Source organism: Eurypyga helias, unplaced genomic scaffold (genome assembly GCF_000690775.1).
Source record: "Eurypyga helias isolate BGI_N326 unplaced genomic scaffold, ASM69077v1 scaffold1389, whole genome shotgun sequence".
Taxonomy (NCBI): domain Eukaryota; kingdom Metazoa; phylum Chordata; class Aves; order Eurypygiformes; family Eurypygidae; genus Eurypyga; species Eurypyga helias.
In genome coordinates this window covers 1-25,299 of record NW_010273698.1, presented here as the reverse complement: position 1 = coordinate 25,299, position 25,299 = coordinate 1, and the positions used below count along the sequence as shown (strand labels likewise).

General features: G+C 40.5%; 1 protein-coding gene across 1 annotated transcript in view; it reads right to left on the bottom strand.

Annotated features, from left to right (window-relative positions):
* The window catches only part of ADAMTS5 (ADAM metallopeptidase with thrombospondin type 1 motif, 5), a gene marked incomplete at its 5' end in the record, with an annotated part of 29,387 nt that extends 5,793 nt beyond the window's left edge, over positions 1 to 23,594 (bottom strand). Inside the window, 4 exons of the mRNA XM_010159549.1 lie at positions 16 to 199; positions 2,545 to 2,828; positions 8,900 to 9,067; positions 23,462 to 23,594. Coding sequence (XP_010157851.1) covers positions 16 to 199; positions 2,545 to 2,828; positions 8,900 to 9,067; positions 23,462 to 23,594 — 769 coding nt within the window. The remainder of the gene's footprint in view (positions 1 to 15; positions 200 to 2,544; positions 2,829 to 8,899; positions 9,068 to 23,461) is intronic.
* Positions 23,595 to 25,299: the final 1,705 nt, after the last annotated feature.

The window sequence follows — 25,299 nt, the reverse complement described above, 5'->3', positions numbered from 1 at the left end:
CACGAAGGCACGTACCATTTGCTGGGCAGGGCGTGACGTTGCAGGAGCGGTAGATGGCCCTCTTGCCAGTGCAGTACCGGCCGTTGTTCCTAGGAGCTGGGTTATTGCAGTGACGATAAGCAAACTGAACTCCTCCACCACAGGTACGGGAGCACTGCCCCCAAGGTCCCCAGGAGCCCCAGTTACCATGGCTTGAAGCCTGAAACATATGGAACAGTGTAAGGTAAGGACATCATCCACATGTGCTACATCTCAAAGACACTGCTGTTGTTTTCCTCAACTGAAGGCACTTCCTTGGTCATTTTAATCAGGGATAAAAGGCCTTAGGAGCCTTCTTTCTCCCAGTGGACTTAATTTCTGTCTTTTGTCTGCACATTGATGACATCTCACTTGGCACTGTCCATGCAAAGGGAATACTAGGCCTTGCTGTGCGCAGCCAACTTCAGCCTGTTTCATGGAGGACACACATGTACCAAAAGGAGTGTCCATAGTCCCACGTGCTGCTCTCTTTTTTCTGCTGTCCCAATAGGCTCCCTTATACTAGTTCCAGGGGATTCGGCTGCCAGGATGCATTCACAAGGCTAATCTATGATTAATTAAATGCAATTACTGTGATGTGTAGGTATTGCTCTGAATTACTGGCAAGAGATGGAGTTGTCAGATACAGTTTGCAACTCTAATTTGGCTCCCTAAGAAGAGTATTGCACCAACTTACTGGTATTGCATGAAGAAGCATATAATACTATAAAAAAGGGTGTCAGAAGGGCTGTAGCTTGGTATGAATGAGTCTCCCAGTTTATAGTATCTTCACAAAGCTCTACCAGTCCATACGTCGTCTCCTGTGCATGTAACAGAAGGGGCAGTGCTACTGTCTACCCAGTAAATTCAGAAGTATCTGAACTGTGCAGTTGACAGTTCTCAAGAGCCTGGAGATTCTTCTGGTGTATAAAGATGACAGAGGAGACTCTGTCACTGAAGGTACGAACTTTTCTGCTCCAGAAATTATTACTGGATAAGTTCATTGGTCTTTCTCTTCACTAGACTCAGGGCCCTGGGGACTACTGGATAAGGGCTTTAAATTAAATTTAAAGAATTAATTTGTCTTGAAGTCCATTGCCAAGAAGTCAGGAAGCTATGAATAGGTTCTTGACAATCTGTCTGTATGTCCTGAGACCTGACTTACTGAATGGGCAAATCCCCCACTCTGAAGGTATGCTCCTAATTTTCCAGGAATGAAGACTTTCATACTTATAATCATAGAATCTTTTAGGTTGGAAAAGACCTTTAAGATTATCAAGTCCAACTGTTAAGCTAATACTACGAAGTCCACCACTAAACCATGTCCTTAAGCACCTCGTCCATGTCTCTTAAATACCTTCAGAGATGGTGACAACCACTTCCCATTCCAATGCCTGACAACCCTCTTGGTGAAGATATTTTTCTAATATTGAATCTAAACCTCCCCTGGTGCAACTTGAGGCCATTTCCTCTCATCCTAGTACTCGTCACTTGGGAGAAGGGACCAACCCCCACCTCTCTGCTCCCTGCTTTCAGTTAGCTGCAGAGAGCGATAAGGTCTCCCCTGAGCCTCCTCTTCTCCAGGCTAAAGAGCCACCGCCCCCCACCGGTGCTGTGCTCCAGACCCTTCCCCAGCTCCGCTGCCCTGCTCTGGACACAGTGCATCACCTCAGTGTCCTTGTAGTGAGGGGCCCAAAACACTGAACACAGTATTCGAGGTGTGGCCTCATCAGTGCTTAGTACAGGGGGACAATCCCTTCCCTACTCCTGCCAGCTGCACTGTTCCTGATGCAGGCCAGGAAGCTGCTGGCTTTCTTTGCCAACTGGGCACACCGCTGGCTCATATTCAGCTGGTGGTTGACCAACATCCCCACATGCTGAACATCATAGAGTTGGCCTCTTCCCATCGATCCAGCCTGTCCAGATGCCTCTGTAGACCCTTCCCTACCCTCAGGCAGATCAACACTCCCACCCAACCTGGTGTCATCTGCAAACTCACTGAGGGTGCACTTGATCCCCTTGTCCAGGTCATTGCTAAAGATAATTGAAGAGATCTGGTCCCAGTACTGGCCCTGGGGAATGCCACCTGTGATCGGCTGCCAACTGGATTTAACTCCATTCACCAACACTCTTTGGGCTCAGCCATCCAGCCGGTATTTTTACCCAGTGAAAAGTAGACCCATCCAAGCCATGAGCAGCCAGTTCCTCCACGAGAATGCTGTGGGAAATGGTGTTAAAGGCTTTACCAAATTCTAGGCAAACTATATCCACAGCCTTTCCCTCTTCCACTAAGTGGGTCAAGATAAAAAAACACTTCAAGAAAACTACTTCAAGAGTAAAATATGCTTCCTGAAACTCAGCAGCATTTTTCCTATATCCCTCACCAATAAGACTCCAATTACACACTAAAAAAAATAAGGCAGCTTTAAATCCAACTTCCATGAGGTCTGTTTCACTCTCACAAAAATCAGCACCTTTGAAGATCATGCCTTCTAGAATTTCCTAGGGTCACAGCTGGTAACTTACTGAGTAGTATTTCTTCTTGGTTTTGTCAACACATTTTCCCTGGAGACAGATCCTCCCTTTTCCACATGGCGTTCCCTCCACAGCAGGGAGCTTCTTAGTCAGACAAACCATCTGACCTTGGCGCACAACTGCACACCAAAGGCGGGAGCAGACATCCATACCGGGACACACTGTGTATTCGGGTCCAAACGCCAGTTTGCACTGACGAATGGCATCGTAGGTTTGCCCCGGAAGCTCCTCAGGGCCCAGGATCTGCTTTCTTGGTTGGTCCAGCAAACAGTTACCTAAAAGAGCAAGCCAACCTATCGTTACTCATTTCCTAGGTTTCTCTGCAGTCTTGCAAATCTTTCATTCAAGTTAGGTAGGCCAACAGTGACAGCAAAACACATTCAAAGGATGCTCTCTGAGGTGTCATCAGGTTTTGGACAAGGCCATACTATTGCAACTGTTCACACCCAGCAGCATACCAGGTGTTGAGCCATCTATTTCCAATCTAAGGGTGTAAATGAGTTTTACTCAGGTCTCTTTGGCCTTTCATTCTGGTTTTATTTCAATTGATTCTGAACACATTCCACTCTATTTATCAATGTGTGATTAAAGGAAGGATCAAGACTCATGGCAAAGTAACCAAAGTTGTCATCTGAATTTTGAGACAGAACATCAGAAATGGTAAAGCTTCTACAGGGATTCCCGAAAAATCACAAAAACCAGACTTGTAGCCAATGAGGCACTCAAAAGAAAAAAAAAATAACAATCCAACAGATCAAAGGAAACATATAAGCTGCATATCAAAACTAATGTTGGCAGTAAATCTGGACTGGGCTTTCCTTGTAAGAAATGATACTTGGCTGCTTATGGCATTAGTTTGAAGAGGGCTCTCCATTTTATATAAAAATATATAACAGAAAGAAAGGAAAAAATAGCATTTACATAAAGAATTGAATATGTGTTTTGAGATATATTGCAGAGGTCAAGATTCGTCTGGCACACTCTAAACATGAGCATTCACATTTAAGTTCTAGAGAATCTACTGATAGATTTTTTTTTTTACTATTGAAAAACTTACTTGTTGACATGCAGAACTCTTTATTCAGTGTATCCTCTTTTACACTTCATGAAAGGGATATGTGGTCTGGGCAGGCTTCACTTAACCTTGGCCAAAATAACTTACCACAATTTACCTCAATTTGGAACCTACACCAGTGTCCTTCAGTTGGATCGTGGGTGAAAAAAGTCTATCTATAAAATCCTCATTGTTTACACAGAAACGGAATAGAATTTCAAGCTATGGCAGTGAATTTAAACAAGCCAAATACCCCATCGCTCAATGGCTTGTGTTTTCCTCCAGAACACACACTTACTGCAGCTGTTTGTTTTTTCCTCTAAAGACTAAGGCCAATTAGCCAAATCAGCCAAAAACTCTTTCTGCATCATCACTTACTACCAAAAAAACTGTTCCATTTGTCCTTTGCTGACCCCGATTTACCCTAGCCTTATCTTTAATCTGGATGATGCTGACTTCTAAAATGAAGACAAGGTGTGCCAATGCTAACTGATGAGCTGAGTGCCATGAGACAACAATAATTTAAAATTACCCGAGCATTCAAAGCCTGTTGTAGTGTAAATTGTAAAGTCAAGGTGAAGAATGAGGAAGCACAGATTTTTTTTTTTTGGGGGTGGAGGCGGTGGGGGAGCATTTCTGAGGAGGACATCACTGGCAAAAACTGATGTCAAAAAACACTCTTTAAAACCAAAGAACAGTGGAAGTCCTACTTCATACACTGTGTGATGAGGGAGGATGCTAGTCCAGTGTTAGGGCAGTGATGGGAAGGCTCTAGCGTGCCAACATTTAGTGGTGTACACCACTATTACGTATGTATATATATATACACACTGCAATGTTTATCAAATGCCCAAGTGCAACCATTATTCTATATTTTAAAACATTGTAATAACAGATAATTTCACCATGACAGACACTGCTGCCCATCACTGAGATCTACCGTGACTGACATGGCTGGAAATATAAATTCAGAGAACAAGGGGAAAAAAAAAAGTCACATCCTTGCACATACTTGATTTGTCAACCACTTTCGTGAACTCCCATCTGAATATCTTTTGCATGTGAGTAACAAACAGGTTTCACAAGCTCACATAGTGCATATAGCATTTTTTCCCTTTCAGAATACAGATTAATGAGATCCAAAGTTCTCCTCAACTGATACTGCTCTGAGGAAACACATGCAATGTCTATAAAGCCAGGTGTTCCAGCTGATCTCACATGATAAACTTGAAACTATATTTATCAGTCCCCTAAGGCTTCCCCACAGAAAAAAAAAGAAAGAAAAAATCTTTACATTTATAGGTAGTAGCAGTGGTAATTTATGTTTAGAGAGGTTGCCATGAAGTGCAGGTTTTTTTTCACCAGCAGCTGGTCCAACCTCCTACTTGTAATGGTCAGAAAAGACGGAGTTAAGAAGTTGGAGAACGGTTTGCCCTGGCCCCCCTGGTTGAGAGGAGAAGAGAGTGCTTCCATTCACTACATCACACTGCAACACACAAAGCATGTAAATACTGTTATTCCCATTTTTTGTCCTGAGTATCAAAGAACATCTGTGTGCCCTGGAACAGAGCACCATTGTTGTCTGACAGCAGTGTTAATTAAGCCATCTCATTATCTCTCCTCAACGTTATATGCAATCTATCTAGGGGAATAAAGGCAGAATTAGATCTGTGCAGGAAGCAGATAACCAGGATATAAATTAATTAAAATGGAAGTAGTCCTGGTTTCAGGTTGCACAGAGCACTGAGAACTCTGACAAACACAATAAATCGCAAGCAATCACACCACAGCCTAGTGGTTGGCATGACAATAAAGGCAATTATACCTTAGGAGAGGGTTGGCTAAAAGCAGATGGACATAAATGTCACTGTCTTTTGGACACCAACTCAGCCTTTTCTTCCTAAATGTCAAACTACTGTCTGGGGTCATCTCATGAGTGTAAAACAAGTGGTGATATCATGACAATGATGTTTATAGTTCTCAGAGTGGGCCTCAGGAGGCAGGGAATCAGCACCTTGATCCTCCCCAGACCTCCTGGGTGACCCTGGACAAGACATTTGTATTGGGATTTATTTATCTGACTTTAACTGTATGTAATGCTGGTGCCTGCCATGCAGTCAGCTGTCAGATGTTTCACTACTCAGGCAAACTAGTTTATGGTGTAATTCAGCACCATTAATGCAACTCATGAGGTCAGTCAAACCCCTGATGCCATTGATTAGACCCTCTGTACTATGATGGGAACTTAAATTTAGGAGTAGCTACCTACATAGTGAACACCCACGTTTTATGAGTCTGCTCTCCAACACTGCTTTCCAAATTTAGAAAATAGGAACATCAGTACTTGAAATTAAGTGATGTTAAGGAATTAGAGTCAAGACTGTGATGTTTGCTGTTACAGCAGTATGGGGTGAACATCTAAATCTACAGGGGAAACTTACTTAAAGCTTTGATAGGACACTGTCTAGATTTTTGCCGAACACTGCTCACAGATCCAAACTTCTGGACTTCATTCACATTTCATTAGGCTCAGCCATAAGGAGCAGCAGATGATGCACTGTATTTATCTCCCCACACCAATGCTGCTAGGCCCTGTTTGTCACAAAGCCCAGTTTATACACTCACGCTTACTCAGACCAAAAGCCCTGGTGCAAACTGCTTATGCTGCCCATTAGAGAATGGAAGAGTCTCCTCTTGTTCAGTGTTTCCCACATAAGCTTCCTGTGACTATGCAAAACCTGCTCACAAACTTCCTAAAAGAAAGCCTGCCATATGAATATCTGTATTTTTTCATTGTAACTGCTATTTTGTGCCTTCCTCATCAACATTATGCCTGCAGCATTGCTCAAAATCACACCTGGATGGTAAAGGTTTTTTTTCTCTGCCTAGCAGCACTTGAAAGAGAGAGGATTTTTTTCTTTCTGTGGGAAGACTGCAGGGGAGCACCTTCTTGAAAACAAAAAGGGAAGGAAAACACTGCAACTACACAACAGTGTATCTGTCCCAGCTAAGGAAAAAAACGAGCAACCCAAAAAGCAGACACATGCTTATTCTGAGGGAAACATGGAAATATGGCACGTTTGTGCTGTCTTATTATCAGTCTAAAGCAATCTGAAAGGCAGCGTCATGCTCTAGGAGGATCCTGTGGTTTCTGGTACATTCAACGTACATCACTAATGGGAATTATGGAGCTATGGATTCATTCACTGAGTGGAAGAAGAAAATAAAACCAGAAGTTCCCTTCCTAAAATAACACATGTCCTTTCAGCACAGTAATTTGAAGAAACTACAATTTAAACCACTGACTTCATTTTCACTTCACAGAATTACTTCACAGTGTTTGTGTTATGTTCAGACAAATCTTGGATTTAAGATAAGTAACTGAAAAACTATAAACTTAACAGAAAAGGAAGACTTACTTAGAAAAGGTCTCTGAAGGCCTGATCTATCAAAAAACCCCATATTCCTTAAACACTGTATATTTGAAATCACACCAATAGCACCAGTAATAAAATTAATTCCCAGAGGACTATGGACGAGAGGTTCAAATTTTCTGTGAATTACTTCATCACACAGATAACTCTTCGAGACTATGCGTCTGAGTGATAACTGCTCATGAGTTTTAGAAAGGGCAATGTACCCTAAGCTATCCATTAACAGACTGACTGATCCTAAGCCCTTTACATGCAGCAAAGAATACATGACCATGAAAAGTGTCAGCAGTTAAGGACTGCTAAACTTTTTGCACAGGGAAACAGCACTCATGCTGAACAAGGAGACCATAATGCAGCTCTGAAGCACCTGAAGCTTCTACCTGCTTTTACTAGAAAAAAAAATGGCAGAGTTATATTCTTAGACCTATAGGACTGGCTGTTACAGCCCCTACCTACTTCCACATTGAGACTGGGTCCAGCTCATGGGTAAGGGTCCAAATTTCAAGCATCTCCCCAGGTACAAACAAGCCAAAGGTGAGCTGGGTGGCAGAAATACTCGCTTTGTTTTCTTTATTGTTGGAGAATGTAGCTAGCTGGATACACGGTAAAGAGAGTAAGTCAGGTCACAAAAAAGGGAAAAAAAATGAGAATCACTTTTCTACTGGCCTGCAGCAGGAGAGGAACAGAAGAAGAAACATAGTTCAGAGTTCCTGGGGCTTTCTAACAGGTCATGGATGGTGAGGTAGGTCCCTTTTACTACCCCAGTGAACTGTACTGTGCCGTACCTCGGTAACTAAATTCAAAAAGGAAAGTTCTCTTCATATGTGGAAACTAACTGGGTAATATTAAGTCAATGCCAAAGCAATATGGACCATAAAACAAGACAGTACAGATTAATGGATCTAATAAAATTGAGAGAAGAAGTGAAGTAATTCTCCAATAGAGGAAAACGGGAGAAAATATTTCAGAGAACTGAAATTAGCCGACAAAATATTAAAAAGCAAACCCCCCTTTACATTCAGCAGACATACCATACTTTTTATCCATAAGCATTTCAGTTACCATAACAACTTGATCCATTCACGCAATTATGTCATTTTTATCTCAGCATTTTGGAATTTGAATGGTTTGTTTAAGAACTGCAGTTGCTTTGGGAGCACAATGAAGACTTTAAAATACATTAAAGAGTGAAGACTATGCGTTTTATTACTACTTCTGGAAAATGAAAGTTTTGCACTTATTCTCCAAAGGGTAAGTGACATACTTAACAAATATTAGTTACATGACTTGGAAGGTAAGCTCCTGGGGCAGAAGTAATCTTTTACCATATACAGCACAGAGGAGTCTTAACTCTTGCTCACAGCCCCTCTAGATAATAAATACAATGTCATTATAAATGCAGTAAGTATAATGGCATTATAAACATAATAAATGTTGTTAATGGTATGAAGAACACATACACTCTGCTCCTAACTAAGTAGACCATATCACCCATTTTCATTTCTGTGAGGAAAAAGTCAGGTTCTTGCGTCTTCTGTTTAAAGTACTCTCTGAGTTCTTATCTGTGGCATTTGGGAAGACAAGACTAATTTCATGCTTTAAAAAAACCTCTCCATGTTCCAAACCAAATTACTGCCCACACACTCCACCAACTCTTTCTTTTCTCTTGCATTTGAACCATGCAAAGGGAGGGTGAGACTGTCAGTCTTTTAGACATTTGCCTTGTTTCAAAAGCACTTCCAAGACAGTCATGAAGATGAGCAAGGAATGAAAAAGCTGGCATAAAATGTTCTTACCCGAAAAAGTAGATCACAGTAAAAGCTAACATGTAGCTGACACAAGGTGTGATTCTACATACCGTGACCATCATCGAAAAACTCTGTTATAGTTGCTGAAGTGCATTTGGACCAGGGTTTTGAAGCATCGATGCTAGTCAGAATGGAGGACATCAGGCGTTTATCTTCCATGGAGCCAAAGTTCTCCTCACAAAATTTGGAGTCATCGTGGGAAAGCCCAAGCAAGTGCCCTATAGAAATTAAACAAATAAATGCAATGATATGACCATCCATAACAGAGTTGACCAGGTGGAGCTCACAGTCAAGGTAAAATGGACCGTGTAATTCCTTCTAAAATTCTGAACGACAGCCCAAAGCAGGCCACCTGAAATGTGGTACCTCTGCTTGAAGACAAAAAAGCTGTGACAGTTTACACCATTACCTACAGCAAGGAAGTAATGCTATCAGCTGACATGTCATCGAACTGTGCTAACTGAAACCTGATGAGGACTAATGTGAACACTACTCATTAATGTCAACATTTTAGTTCTTAAATGTTTTTTTCAAATAATCTTCGGCAAGAAAGACTAACACTTCACTCTGTAAATGTGTTCTGCAACTGTCCAGAAAGGTGCTACAATATCTTTCTAAATGAACAAAAATGCTAGTATTTATGGAGCAACTAAACAAACTATATGTAAAATCTTAAAGAACTGTATGTAAAATCCTTAAAGAACTTAAAGAAGTGGAAATACCCTCTACAACACATCAAACAATCTGAATAATGTTTTCAAATGTCTCTTCCATGTAGAGATTCTTGTTTTGTGGGAGAGTGCTTTTTAGTACTGTTTTGGTTAAGGTTTTAGTTTTGCTGTTTTTTATTTTTAAATGTATATGGTATTGGATATTTATACTCCAGAACACAAAATAATTTGGAACTTGCAAAAATCCTGAACGCCCAGGGGAGTTCAGTACAGAGCTAGATGAGTTCTTGTATGTGTGACAGCAACCTTTTCTTTCGATCAGTGACCATCCTCTTCTCTAGTCTCTGGGCAACAGTACTAGATTGCAGGCAACACACTTTGTTAATCTGTAAACATCGGGTTCAACTTCAATTTCCATGCTCACGCTGGATTATTACACAGCCAACTTACTATCCAAGAGGTAGAAGACTGAATGGGGACCAAAGCCGCAGGGAGCTCAAGTCTGAACATAACACTCAGTATTCAACCTAGGCCAGGAGATGTGACACTTCTACCACTCCTAGCTGTACCTGTGATGAATGAGAACAGCAGCCTGTCTTCTGCAGCTACTGAATTCCCACAGCAGGGGAGATGGGCAGGAGAATGAAGAGGGCATTTCTCTTTTTCTCTCTCTGGTGTGCACACATTCACCACCATCATTCAAATACAGCTACTGTTTGGGTAAAAGGTCCTGTTGTATTATAAATGCCCATAAGAATTTATTCAAGGAACCTGGGTTAACAGTGATGAGAGTTAATAGTCCGTTCCCTGTTATGACTGTCGCTAATTGCTACTGCAATGCTGTATCACAAGTACATTGCTACAGAAACATAATGAATCAAACTTTCATACTGAAGGCATGCGTAATTACTGCATATAAAAATATGCAAGATTTGGGCTTATTTTTTTATGATAAGTAAAACCAGTTTCCTCTGGCAATACCTATTATGTATGGGCCAGATAATGTATTCTGTGCTGAGACACAACTGACTATCAGTAGGTACATGTCAAGTTTCAATCTGATATAGCACAATATAAGAGTCTGGAGAATATGTCTTATGAGGAGCGACTGAGGGAACTGGGCTTGTTTAGCCTTGAGAAGAGGAGGCTGAGAGGAGATCTGATCACTGCCTACAACTACCTGAAAGGAGGTTGTGGAGAAGTGGGTGTTGGTCTCTTCTCCCTAATGACAGATGATCGGACGAGGGGGCATGGACTCAAGCTGCGCCAGGGGAGGGTTAGATTGGATGTAAGGAAGAAGTTCTTCACCGAGAGGGTTATCACACACTGGAACAGGCTGCCCAGGGAGGTGGTGGAGTCACCGTCCCTGGATGTGTTTAAGAGACGGGTGGATGAGGTGCTGGAAGATATGGTTTAGTGGTGGACAGATACGGTTGGACTGGATGATCTCTAAGGTCTTTTCCAACCTAGTGATTCTATGATTCTATGATTCTATGATTCTAATATAAATACTTGCTCTGAAGAGATGACACCTTTGTTTTATTTAAGCCAAATGCTGGTGTTGAACAAAATGATTCATTAGTAAGATTATGATTTCAAGCAGAAACATTTCCCTGACAGAGTAACCAAATACTCAGTGCATCCCTTCTAACCTATAGAACAAATTCCGTGGAAGTGTCACAGGCTTAGCCTTTAATGAATCAGCAGCTTCTGTGCCAACAAGGACTACCTCTGACCTTGCCAAAGCCCTAGACACTGACAACAAGCGTCTTCAGGAAACGCAGAGATGATGTTATTTTTGGCTGCCGTTCTGTACAGTGATATCGCAGTGCTTGTATTCACGCTAATGCACCGAATGGCACCAGGTCACGCCTCATGCCTGAGAACCACGAGCAGAGCTGACAGGTTAATGAACCTCAACACATGCCTACCAGTAATACAAGTAGAACCATTTTCTGCTGACATTAAATAACTCCTTGTAGCATGTCTCACCGGTGTTCTGCTAACTTAAGCAAACATTTACTAGAGAGGGCTTTAGCCCCAATCCCCTTAGCTTTTGTTGACGCACCCCTCAGTATGACACAGCTCCTCATTTAAATCAGAGCCACACACACTGCTCTGCAGAGCTCTTCAGGAATTTCAGCCAGTTTCTGGTAGTTTACTTGAATATGCATACATTACAAATTAATTATACAGAAATATTGGCAAAAAATCAGCCCAGCAAGCATTAAAACACCATCCCGATTGACCTAGCAACCTTCTCTGAGACAACTGGTATGCTTAAAGGTTGTAGGAAGAATGTTTTTTATATTTAATGTCCCAAGACTGCTCATAGTTGTAACACTGCAAGAAATTACTTCACTGCAGCATGCTTGTGAAATAAGGTAATGAGGTTCTGTCAGTGGAAAAGGAGTTTCATTTCTAAGGGACTAAACAGCTCTGGGTGAATAACAAAAGACAGAGGTTTGTTCAAAAAGTCCGTCTGAATAACATCACAGGTTCACAATGCTTGTTCACTGTAGGACACAAATAATAGTTGGGTACAAACCAGCAATTTGAGCACTTCATTTTTTGGAATGCTCAACATTTTATAGCACCATTCAGAGCTACCCAAAACTCTGTGATGTGAAGGATTCAGTCTTGCAGGCCAGAATTCAAGTTTCTTAACCTTAACACCCTCTGATACGGCTCTGCAATATTCCACCCATTTAAGTTACAACATCACTCTCTATGGGAATCCCCTTCTTCCTTAACCATACCTCACCTTTGGTAACTTTGTTCATCTTACATCATCCCGCATCGGCACACAATAAAAGACAGTATGAGCGCAGATATGCACAGGCACTGTTAACGCTGGTGCTTCTGAACGTGCAGCCTGGACATCTATGAGCTTCTCTGCTACCTATGACATTCTTTTAACACAGTTTTTGTGTGTGTAAGTTCCTCCTTGCACCAACTTCATCAGACCTGGCTTCAGAAAGACCCCTTTGTCTTGTCTTGTCTTTCCATTTCTTTGTCATTGTATTTTTCAGCTGCCCCTCCTCCTGCTATGCAATTTGTGAGCAACCTCAGCTTAGACTACCTACTGCCAGAGCAATGTGGTCACACCACATCAAACCATGGAAATCTTACAGCTGGGCAATGCAAATGACCCTGGAGCAGGCCAGGGAGTATGTTGTGCTTTAGCTTGCTCTTGGCTTCCCTGCCTAAAGATGGTATCATTTCCTTCCCTCTCTACTCTGAGACACGTGCTGACTCTGCGGAGAATGTTGCTGAGCTGTGGAATGAAGTTGTTGTTCTTCCTTTCCTTTTTCCTCCTCTATATAGCAAAAAGAAAAAAAATATCCTTCAGATATGAGAAAGCTTGCAGCCAAATGTCAAACTCTTCACTTTGAGCAGAGAGACTTCAAATTTTTCCATAGAATGACTGCAAATTAGTCTCCCTCTCAGAAATGGCTGGACAGTCTCTGTGGAGAAGTTCAGAGTAAATAAATAAAATGAAATGCTTCTCGGGCAACTATTCAGCACAGAACATTTCATCCCAGATACTTTGGCACAGGAAACTGAAACAGGGTCATCTTCTGGAAAGTGTCAAGCTACGGGCTTCACCTTTAATTAGTGTAGCATAACTTCTGTACTTTACAATGATAAATGTGGCAGACTGAGGACATACCGCATGAACAGTGCCTACTCTGTCATATAAAATCAGGCAATTGTTCTAATGCGCAATGAGAACTAGTCACTTAGTTGGCATACTACAGCTTTTTGAGGAGAAGCTTCCCAAAGTATTTGTAAGTCTCTCTTGCTATGTTTTTAATTTTTCAAAAACAATTAAAAAAATTATGACAAGGAAAGAAGTAGTAAGTAGAGAATAACTTCAAAAATACACAACTCTCAGTATTTGAGCTTCTAAATTAGCTACATTAGTTACGTCAGTATCTGTTCATGGCATTAAATATATGGATTCTATTTGTACATACTGACTGGCCAGTTAACTTTGTATGTATGCCTACAAACCCTGCAAATGCAACTTTCAAAGAATTTTATGGAACTGAAATTCCTAATTCTTATCACAACCTAAATCTCTCTCCATCCTAACTTTGCCTTTTAAGGCATTTAAGTTCTGACCAGACTTAAACCAGACTAAAACATGTGACAAACTTCCAATGACTCTTAAAACTGGTTTTCCCTTTTATTAAAAAATAACCAAAATTGAAAATATCACAGCAATCTCTAAACACTGCCTCCAGAAGTGAGAACAACAAAGCAGTTCCACACCTGAGCCCTTCATCCTTTTGCATCCAGGAACTAAAGAGAGGACACTTCCTTTCATATTTGAAGTCTCCCCCACCTACCCTCATATCCATGAACATGCTGGTATTATCACATATTGCTCAGGACATTAGTGGTTTCTGGCATTTACTGGTGAGGTGCTTCCTTTCATAAAAACCAACGTGAAAAAGTGGCAGGTGATCCCTCAAGTGATCATGTATGTAAGCAGAATTCCAGTGAAAGCTTTGGGCAAAAGCAAAGGCTTAACAAACAAAAATCTTACAATGAAGGTTATTAAAAACCATGCCAACTTTAGCACCACAACATTTTGTACTGCTATGAACTTCAAACCAAGCCATTGAAAAAAGCAAGACTCCCAGCAGCTGTATAAAATGATGACTGATTGAGAATGGGTTAGTAGATCATGTGATGTTTTCTACTTAATGAAGCATCTTACTGGTGTTGACAGTTCCCACTGAGTGAAAATGACATAATATAATTTTACCAGCAGGATGGTGTTTAGTTAAGTTATGCTGTAGGAATGCAAAAAATGGTAAAAGAAACAGATGGCGAGGAGGCAGGGTTTACCCTCGTGCAAGTGAAGAGAAACTCGCCTTCTTGTAAATTGGTTCCTGCCCAAACGGCAAAAAGACCAACCAGCTAAATGGACTGACAGCCTCTCCTCACTGCCTTCCTTCTCCCTCTGAGGTAAGACAAACTGTGACTACACCAGCGAACTGCTGAAAGCAGTATGAAAGCAACCCGCAGACTTTGGACCCTAGTACATTTTGGAGCATCATCTGCAAGGGACTGAGCACAGCTCAAGCGTGTTTAGATCCTTAAGCAAGGAATGAAGAAGTCAAAGGCAGCCATCACCCCTGCATCCCAGTTTACCTGTACCTGTCTGCATTCCTGACAGTGGACCTTGCACCACACAAGCTTTCCTACCCTAACAACTGCTGGAGGTCCTCACCTGCTTCACAGCCCAACAGGAAATAATACCCGCAAGGGGTTCAGAAAGAATTCCTACACCTTGTATGGAATCCCATTCCTCTTACGAACGGGGTCCATATTCCTAAAATAAGGTGGGAATTATGACAAGTCAGCTAAAACTTACATCCACTCTAAATATCAGGAGACAAAGAGCTCTGCAGGTAAATCAGGAGCACATCATGTTGGATGTGTGGTGAAGCACATCGCGCTGCAGCTATTATCTTCCCAGAAGCGCTGGGAATCAAACCAGAATTTCGGGTATCTCTGAGTTTTCTTTAAATACATTACCAGACTATCATAGAGGTTCTCTGCGTCAACAGCATGCAAGACTTACGCTAATTGCATTTGTTTTCCACTGGTATCTCAAGTATAGGGATAAAGAAAACAAAAAGCACCTCTAATGCACAGCAAGTAAACCCCAGCTTTTGCTGAAACACAAATCATGGCAGATCTTGCTTCTGGAAAAAAACCCACAACCTTGTTTATGGACATACACAGATCTCTAGTACTTGAACAGCATGTCAAACTACAGCTCTTGCACTGAATTTGACCATGGGACACATGCAAAATGACACAGCACAGCATGCTGCAGGCATTGTAATTTGTTTTCTTAGAAAAGCTCAGCTCCGATGAAGCATGTGTTCTTTAGTGAGGTCATGCCTTTCACCTAATTTTCAGTGGGGATGACTGGGGTATAAAAGAAGGTCAAGCGATTCGCCCAAGGTTACCCAATGAGTCACTGGCTCTCGTGGGATCAGGATTCAGGAAGCTCCTGGCTCAACATTCCTTGGTCTAATCACCAGCCCATACCTTCTGCATGAGCCTCTCGCTCTCTCCTTTGGTAAACAAAGTTTGCGTGTGGAAACTTTTTAAATAAAACCATTTCATTCTGCATATACTGTTTTCCTAACCTGTGCAAGTACTTGGCTCCTCATTAAGAACTGCATACTGATATCACTCAAATCCTCTTGAAGTCATGGGAATTTTGCATTAAAAATTATGGACCTAAGCAATAACAATTAATGAAGTTGGGTCTTTTATAAAACAAAAGTGTTTTGAATTACACAAGCCTACAAAAAACAGGCATAGAATGTAAAACTGGCTACCCCTCTTTCTTCATATTTGAACTTTCCTTCTGATTTTCTTTTCTTTGACTGTTTTCCATCACTTATGAAAGAAAAAAGAAAAAAAAATCACTGTCTCTTTTAAATCTCCAGCCTAGAGGCAGTTTCTAATATTTCTGGTTTAAAAGAGTTCTTCAGACTGAATGAAACAATAGTCTGAAGTGCAGCTTCTTTTCAGGAGCAGACATAAAAAAAACCCCACAATCAGACATTCATACACCAGTCCTGCAGACTTTACACAAAACAAACTTCTGCTGAAACGGCTTGCTGTAACAGACTTCTGTGGGAGATCACAGATACATCACCATGTCAGACTGACAAGCGGCAAGCAAGGTTCTGTCCAGGCAATACGGACTAGGCAATCAGAAACCACCATGTCCACACAGACTCAAATAATCATTAAAAAGATGTAGTCTTGGAGGTCCACACTACATCTGCTATCCTAATTAATGGGGCATGTAGAATGTAAATAATTATTTTAGTGAAAAAGTGGGATTTCATGACACCTATCTCACATCTGTTCAACTCAGAGTAACTCGCAATGAATATAATTCATGGTAGCTCCTGGTAAATAGATGAACTCTGGGAAAGTAAATAGTGCAAGAATGTAAAAATTGCATTGCCTGCTGGCTGTTTATCGGGTAATTCTGCCTTCCTCTCTGTACCTGTAGTGCTTTCCACATAAAAAGCACATAATCATAACAGCAATATTTACCTGGCAAGGAGAACAGTAATCCCTACTTTCTCCTGCAATCTGGAACATGAGGCGTTCAGGCACACACAGCTGAAGGGGGCTTCTCTTGGAATCACAGAATCATTTAGGTTGGAGAAATACCTCAAGATCATTGAGTCCAACAGTAAACCTAACCCTGCCAAGTCCACCACTAAACCATGTCCCTAAATTAATTTTTGATAATGACTGCTCAGAAACATTAGGCAAAATCCAGTTTCATTCTCAATTCCCTTATGGTTGCAGAAGTACTGATATTTCGCTCTATATATTTGGCTTTAAGTTACGATGTTTCACGATCTGTAGGATGTTTTCAGAGCATAGCGCTTGTTTAAACTAATTCTTCCTGTAGTTACCTGTACACAAAGATCAGCACAGCTCTAGAAAACCTCTGACAACTCAGGGAATGCTGCTGTTCTAAGTCTCTTCCTGTCTGAGAACTTGGCCCTCCATCTCCTCACCTCTCTGTCAGAATTGCTTCACAGACACCAAGAAGGCAAAGATCCCCAATCTACTCAGACTTAAAAGCATGTGGTAGATAAATAAAAGCTAAAACACATTCAGAACCCGAGGATTCAATTTTTATACGTCATATCAATTTCCTCCTTCCATCTCTCCACTTTTCCATACAAACTGTCTCAGTTTCACTAAAAAAAGGTTTTCTCTAAGCACCATGTATGCTGCAGGTGGGACAGCTGTAAGTTACACAAAATATCCTTGGGCAAGCTAAGAATTTTTACCCAAAACTTTAACAAACAACCTTTTGTACAGCCAATGTTTGTGTTCTGAAGTATCAGTTAAGTTTTCTGCCCCACTCCTCACCTCTTGTGAAGGCTTAGTTTTGACTGCCCATCTTTTCTCTTAACCAGAGGGGCTATGTTTATGAGGGCTTAATTCATGAGTTTTTGCAAGCAGAAGTTCAGACAGAACCTTGAAAAAGGTTCAAAGAGAAGGAATCAAGCAATTTTCCTGATGTATGTCATCTGAGAAGACTTGGATGAGTGTACCGTCTCTCTCTTTTTGTTGTTTTAAGAAAGCAAATCTGCCTAATTATCATTATCTGGATATTTGCCTAAACTTCATCTGTCAATGAAGGAAACATAATACAAAAGTCAGATGACCTTCACCATTTTTTCATGGGCCTATGAGATTCTGTGCCCCTGGCAACATATCCCCCTTGAAATGAAAGGCTACAAAAGATTTGTACCTGTCAAGTCTGAAGCTTGTCTTTATCTGCTTTATCTTGACAGTCTTGAAATCAAAGGGTTACATGTTCAGCAGTGGAAAAGAAAAGATGACTGTATTTAGTTACTTTGGGGGTATACAGAGTGGGCACATACAGTAAAACACGGAATGAGAATATTTTTTGACTCTTCTATGTACATCAAAAGCAAGACAACTATTTAAATTTCACACGTGCTGTTCTTGGTTTCAGTTTATTCTGAAGAAGGGTCAGAATCATAGTTTGATATTAAGGTTATGTAGGTTAGACATGGTGGACATGGCCTTCCTTCCTACAGAGGCCTACAACTCAAATGCAGGCTCAGGCTCTGAATAAATACTTCCAATCTACTCAGAATCCAGTAAAATGGTATTTGGATGTATTTCAGTTAACCGCCTGAGCAGGGACTCCAGGAGTGATACCTCACTTCTAAAATGGCTTCTTTAGATAAAATTATGCTCTCTAATAAAGCTCTGCACTTTGCTGACAGTGATCGCAATATTTTTGTCCACAGTGGTGGCAGAATGATGGCATGCTGGAAAAGACTTAGTATTAAACACGCTATTTTTCTACTTTCAGTTTCTGTACGGTTTCTTGATTTTAGGTGTTACAGAGTACAGCTGTGGAGGAAGTTGTGATAACTTCACATAACCACAGAAAATGAGGTTGAGAGGAGATCTTGAAAAGCCATCATGGGCATCCCTCTGCCCCAGGGTAGGATCAGCATCCCCTAAGCCACAGCTCGTTTAGCCAGCCAGCCCCTGCAAACCTCCAGAAATGGAGATTTCACAGCCTCCCCAAGCAATTCCTTCCTGCCCTTAACTGTCCTTCTGGCTAGATGATTTTGGCTAATGCTTAAAGTAAATCTCCCTTGGTGCAATTTAAGGTCATTACCCCTTGTGCTGTCCCAGGTGGACATGGGGAATGATTTATTGCATAAATTTTCGCAACGAATCTTTTAATATATTTGAGGACTGCTTTTATGCCCCCCTTTGGCTTACCCTCCTCTAAAGTCACATGTAGAAGATAAAAGAAAACTAATGAACAGAGGTTTAATTAGTTCCATGTAGCAACTTTAAAGCTATATTCTAAAAATATAATACTTGGAAAGAACATCAGTAAACCATGTTACTCAGGAGGATAGAAGGAGTAATAGCATGCCAGCGTGACTGCACAACAAAGAAATAGGAACTTTTAAAAAGGTCAAATGAACATTATTGCTGAGCAAAAAGGCACAACTTCCTCTGTATTGTTTCTTACCAAAAACAAACAAACAAACAAACAAAACCCCCAAAAAACCCACAACCAAAAATCCTGAAACAAAGAAAAGTTCTTCAAGATTGATGAAAAGAATAAAGATACATAATTTATTAGACCCATGGAACTTTCACTGAACTGAACTGGAGCTTTGCCTGTTTAAAGATCGCAGGAAGGATGCTTCTATATTTAAGTAAATACAAGAGACATTTTAATCCTTGGCTTTTCTTGAGACTTCCTTTGTGATTCTGGCATGACCTATTGATAAAATGAGCAGTAGCTCTACTTATTTTCTCTTGAACTCTTCTCATTTGTTTTTGTAGATGAGAAACCCTTCAGAATGGTGGGCTGTCTGTACCAAAGCATAGAATCATAGAATGGTTTGGGTTGGGAGGGACCTTAAAGACCATCTAGTTCCAACCCCCCTGCCATGGGCAGGGACACCTTCCACTAGACCAGGTTGCTCAAAGCCTCATCCAGCCTGGCCTTGAACACTTCCAGGGATGGGGCATCCACAGCTTCTCTGGGCAACCTGTTCCAGTGGTTCACCAACCAATGCATACAGGACTCCAGTTTAGGAGGAGCCAAAGTCAACAGAAACTTCTGACTGTGACTTCATCACAAAATGCAACACCAGGCTACTATACAAAGAATTCTCATGTACTGGCTATATCCCAGTGCAAGAGATGTTAAATGTAAGCTGGGTCATGCTTATCTTCACAGGATGCACAGGCTGGCTTATAATTCAACACTAAAAGCAGTAAAAACTCCAACCCAAAAGTCCAGAATAGTAGAGTGAAAATCTAGTTATTTTTGTTTCCCTATGTTTTTTTAAATAAGGGATACATGGAGAAGCAATATGGTAGTGCTGACCTATGAAAAACATCAAATAAATGTTGCGATTATGAGCAATCACAGGTTCCCTAGTGCTTTTATGCAGATGTCTCTGCAAAGCAGGGAAGTGCATGAAACATGGAAACATCATTTTTTTACAAGCAACAGGCTTGGAGAATGTCTACATACTATGCCTAAGCTAGCTCAGATATCACTGCAGAGCTACAGAGGTATAGCTGAAGGAGTTGCTTCAAGTCAAAAAAGACATCTATATGCCACAACATGGAGCTGAACCGATTATTTCAGGCAAGAATCCAGAAGACTACTTCTGTGAGAGCAAAGCTACTGCTATCCAAACTGATAGCAGCAAGTCCCCTTCTAGAAAATAATCATATATGGATTTACCATAAATGGATGGATGACTTGACAGGCTATGATTTAAAAATTACATTTATGCTATTAGCACTGCTTTTTTAATTCTAGGGAGAGACTGGGTTATCACATTCAAAGTTACAAGGTTTCCTCCTGGTATTTTGCTGCATTATCCTCATTTACTGCATTTGACATTGGAGACATTATTCCTGATTTTCCTACATACAAGTAGGACAAGATTTAGGTCCTACCTCATCAATCTTTATATATGGATCCCCATCCCTGTCAGTTCATTAGTTGTAATAGGAATTTGGTTGCATCTATTTATTTCTGTGCTCTCGTTTACAGGTTTTTGGACATTTTGCCTGTTATTGCTGCTTATTCATACTCCCTCCCCCTCAAAAACCACTAGTCAAAATCTATCTATTTTTGATAAAAGAAATAAAATAAACATCTAACACATAATGTAGTAGAAACCCTGGCAACAGAGGCAGCAGGCTATATTCTGTAGCAGGCTGCTTTTTGGTTTGCTACACACATATCCAACCTGAGTCCCTGGGCTGTGCATTGTCCTATGTGGCTGAGCTGCAATTCCATTTACTTTGGTTCCTTTCCAGAGAAAGAACATGATCCTCAAGAATGCTCTTGGTTCCTTCAGAGAGGAAACAAGAGCATTCAGATCCCCTTGAAGTCAAAGCGAGGACACACAGCCATTCTCTGGATCAAGGCCATGTTAATGATGCTGCATCTGCTACACATGCACACGCAGCAGGCTTATTTAAAGAACTGCAGACGATGACTCTGATTTGCTCACCTTGTCCCTCCTAATGACAGAAAGAAGCATCTTAGCTTAGAGCACTTAGCATCCTCCCTGTCTTGCAGGGCATTTCCCACATTGCCAGGTGAATTCCACTGAATAACTAAGCTGCTGTAAAATTAAAGCTACACCCTACCCGCAGGACTGAGGGGAACTTTAAGACTTCTGAACTGTAGGAAGAAATCTGGTCTCCAAATAAAATAAAGCCAGGTTTTCCCCAAAGTGCTTAACTAAAGGGTATCCATGCCACACTTGTTTTTAATCTTTTTTTGACCTTTAATTTAACATAAGTACTCAAGCAATTTTAGCTGTGTTTTCTTCTCAACTTCTCCCACTTTAGGCCACACACACAAAGATCATTCTGTGACTTGACACCCCTCCTTTCTTAAAATCCTATGGTAAGGAGGAAAAAAAAAAAAAGTTATTTTAAACAACCTCAACCTAGAGTTTTTTTGTCCATTAGGGCACTTATTTATTCATTTCAGTTCATGCCTTTTTTACATTGAAAATTATAGCTTTTAAAGATTCCTGTAAATGTTTAGGTAAGAAAATGGCTGTTTTTCAAAAATGTGCTTCTAGATTACTAAAAATAATTCATTTGTGTTTACATTTTCTTTGTGTGGAATTCAAAGTATTAAGATGTATATTTACTGCTCATCCCTATCTTTATTGATCTATGTTATTTCATTTTCAATCTATCTAAACATGTATTTACTACTAATAAAATGGTAGTCGAGACACATTACTCACCTCTTCACACATCAGATCTATGAACACTGCCATGACAAGGAGGTCCCTCATCCAACCTCACCAGTGCCCACTAACCTTCAGCAGTAAGCACCACTTCTGCATGCCAGAAGACACAAGAAATCTCTCCAGCAGACTGGCCTCTGACTGACAGGCTCAGTTTGCCAATCTATCTACTGATCCCAGTTCTAGACCAGGTTTGAGACGGATCGTAAGCTTCAGAGCCTCCAGGTTTGATGCCACTAAACTCACCTGATGTGAAGTTGTATTTAATGTATTGCTGTGCTTACAGCCAAATGCTCTGAATTAGTGATTTCAGAGGGTTTTTTCTTTTATAATTATATTTTTGTTTATTAAAATAAAATCTCTGGTCTGGGGACTCATTCTGCCGCAATACTTTATGTTTTCATGCAAAATATTAGCCCTCTCCAGCCACTACTGATTACATTTCTTTGTGGCACCGTAAGAGCAGTAGAGTTAGGTTCAGTAATTGTTGAAGGGTCAAGGCACTGACATGCCAGCTGCTTTTTCATCCTTGGTGACCTCTGGTTGCTGAGCCAGGTATGTATAAGGTACACAACTCCTAGGCTCTACCTGCTAGCTACTTGAAAATTGAACTGCTGCAATGATACTCCCAAAGCAAACTGTACTTTGGTTTGGCATGAGGTACAAGGCAATTCAGAAATTGGCGCTGTCTGAAAGTTCTCCTTTCCTTGTTATTCCCTTCCAAGAATGTAAAAAAAAAAAATTGTCCACTTTTAAATTGCTGTTCACTCACCAAAGTGAACAGCCTTCATACCGAATATACTTCCAGTGAACATCGCTCACAAAACATTAGCAAATTAAAAATAATCAAGATGGCAGCAGTGTCTCTCAAGGAATATATCATAACAGACATAATGTCCCAGAATATGAACTTTTTTGTCACTAATTCTATCTCAAATCCTTCTGAAGACTATATGGAGGGCTCTTACATTAAATTTCTGTCCACTGAGGTAGAAACTGAAACAAAGTTAAACAGACTTTTGACCAAACCTTTATCACCTAAATACGATTTCACTTATTTCAGGATTCACACATTTTACCATAAAGGTGGAATTTCCATACACTCAGAAAAATATTAGAATCCTGATTTAGCACGAAAGACTTTTCTGCAGGTATTACACTGTCCCAAGAATAAGTTTCGTAGCAGCAGGGCATACAAGCAGTTCAAAAAAGTGAGATATTTTCCACTGTGTATGCAGTAAATGTATGAGAATTACAGTAGATGGGCCAAATCCTTTCTCAGGAGGGACACACACTGACATGTTTGGACAGTAGCAGCAGCCTTTGAATTTTCACTTCAACTACTGCTTAGAAACGACACTGTCAGAAAGGAAACACCTACTGTGCGCCTTCACTTGCCTTCTGATCCCTTATTAGTTAACCCTGAAGTGCATATGTATACAGCCTTAATCCCCAAGTGAGTATCTGGACCAGGGGAAATCTGGAATTAATTGCGAAGTATTTTGGTTACTAATGCAGCTGTTACAAGTGTTTGATTTGGCAAGGGAACAGAAAAGGCACTGCATACCAATTTCGTGAGCCACTGTAAAAGCTGCATGGAGGCCGTCATCTTCAATCACTGCACAGCTGCGCTCAGGAGAGCATATGGTCCCAACGTCTGCCATTCCCAGAGTATCACATGAATGATGCCCACATAAATCCTGCCCAGGAAGGAAAAAAAGAAAAAAGTCATTAAAATAAAGTTTTACACCCATAGGTAACAACAGGTTAAAGTCACCAGCCCTTTGCAAACAGCAGAACCTGGATAAAAATGTTGATATAAGCTTCCATCTAAAGATGTCAATGCTTTAGTTAAAGCATTTTTAAAGTTAAAGTCTTAAAGTTAGTGGGAATATTTTCACTGACTTTAAGGATTTGTACACATTCTGTAATGAATTATTGTTATTTAAATTTGTATTTCTGTAATGCATACAGAGGCTCAAACTTGCACTGACCTAGGTACTCAGAATACATCTTGTAGAAGCATTTCTTCAATGACAACTGAAATAGAAGAAATACTCTATTTACAGAAGGTAAACCAAGGCATAGAGAGAAATCTTCAGATTCCTGATCAGTCCTTGAAGCAGAGATCACTTTTCTTTTCAAAAGGCAAGTCTTGTACTTGCACTTAAAGAAATGAGATTGTTATACATTCAACCTCATGTCACACCTGTTGAGCACTACAATGTTTAATAATGTATTACCCCATATACCCATTTAAGCAATTCTCAGATGTTGCTTAAAGAGTCAGTGATACGACAGAGCCTAAAATCCCTGGTCTTACTGGTGCAACATCTTGATCACCTGCTTCCTACTTGCAGATATGGGGTGCCTCCAAAAACCATGCAGGTAGCATTAGGTATTTTTTTTCCATTCCAGGTTTATGATAATGATGAAGGTAGCTTTAGTCAGAAACAGTATTTTAATCACCAGCAATAACTTTTCAGTGCTTCTACTGAAGCAGAGGCAAGGATACTAGTCTGAATGTACATGTATATGCCTTTATAGCTGAGAAGAAAAAGTAAGTATCATGCTCTATGGAACAGTCTTAGACATTTCATTGTGGCTGAATGAAAAAATCATTTCGAAGGCAAGACAGTATTATCAAACGTTATTATCATGATGATCAAAGACTATGGTTTTTTCCTTTCATTTTTAAGACTCTCTTATTCCCTTGAGATCTCCCTTCATAATGACTTTCTTTCATGAAGCCTTGCATAATTAATCCATGTGAATAACAGATATCCTGTATGAGGCTCCAGGTCAACAATGTTCACTGATTATGATAGTTTCAAATTTAGGCAAACTGGAAAATGCAAAGGATTCAAATACCACTGAAGTCAAAGCAAAACACTGTGAGTTCACAGAAACTGTGAACAAGCATCTCTTCACAAAAAAAAAAAAAAAAGTAGTGTATTTTTTTTCCCTGAAGCTGAAATAAAGAAATTTTCAAGATAAAATTATACAGCAATGTTACATATATGGAGCAATAATTTTGGGATCAGTTCTTTTGGCTTCCAGGTGTCTGGGAACTCTTTTTGGTAGGTGCACTCCTGGTGCTACTTCATGTCAAGATTTAAATGCTGCAGTACCAACAAACAAAACAGTCTCACAAGAAGAGAAGGAATAAAGTTCAAAAGTACTTCAATTCCCAAATTTTCACAGGTATGATCCATGACTTATGAAGAATTTTCAGTCTGTAGCAATGCAGATAATATGGAGGGAACTTTCTCTCTGACCCCACTGGCTCATATCCATTTAGCCCTTCATGTATCACTTCTGAATCTGGCCCTTTCAGTCTAAGGGTGCACTTTACACAGAGAAAACTCCATGTAAATGTAGATGCAGCCCTGAGGAGAAGGACTT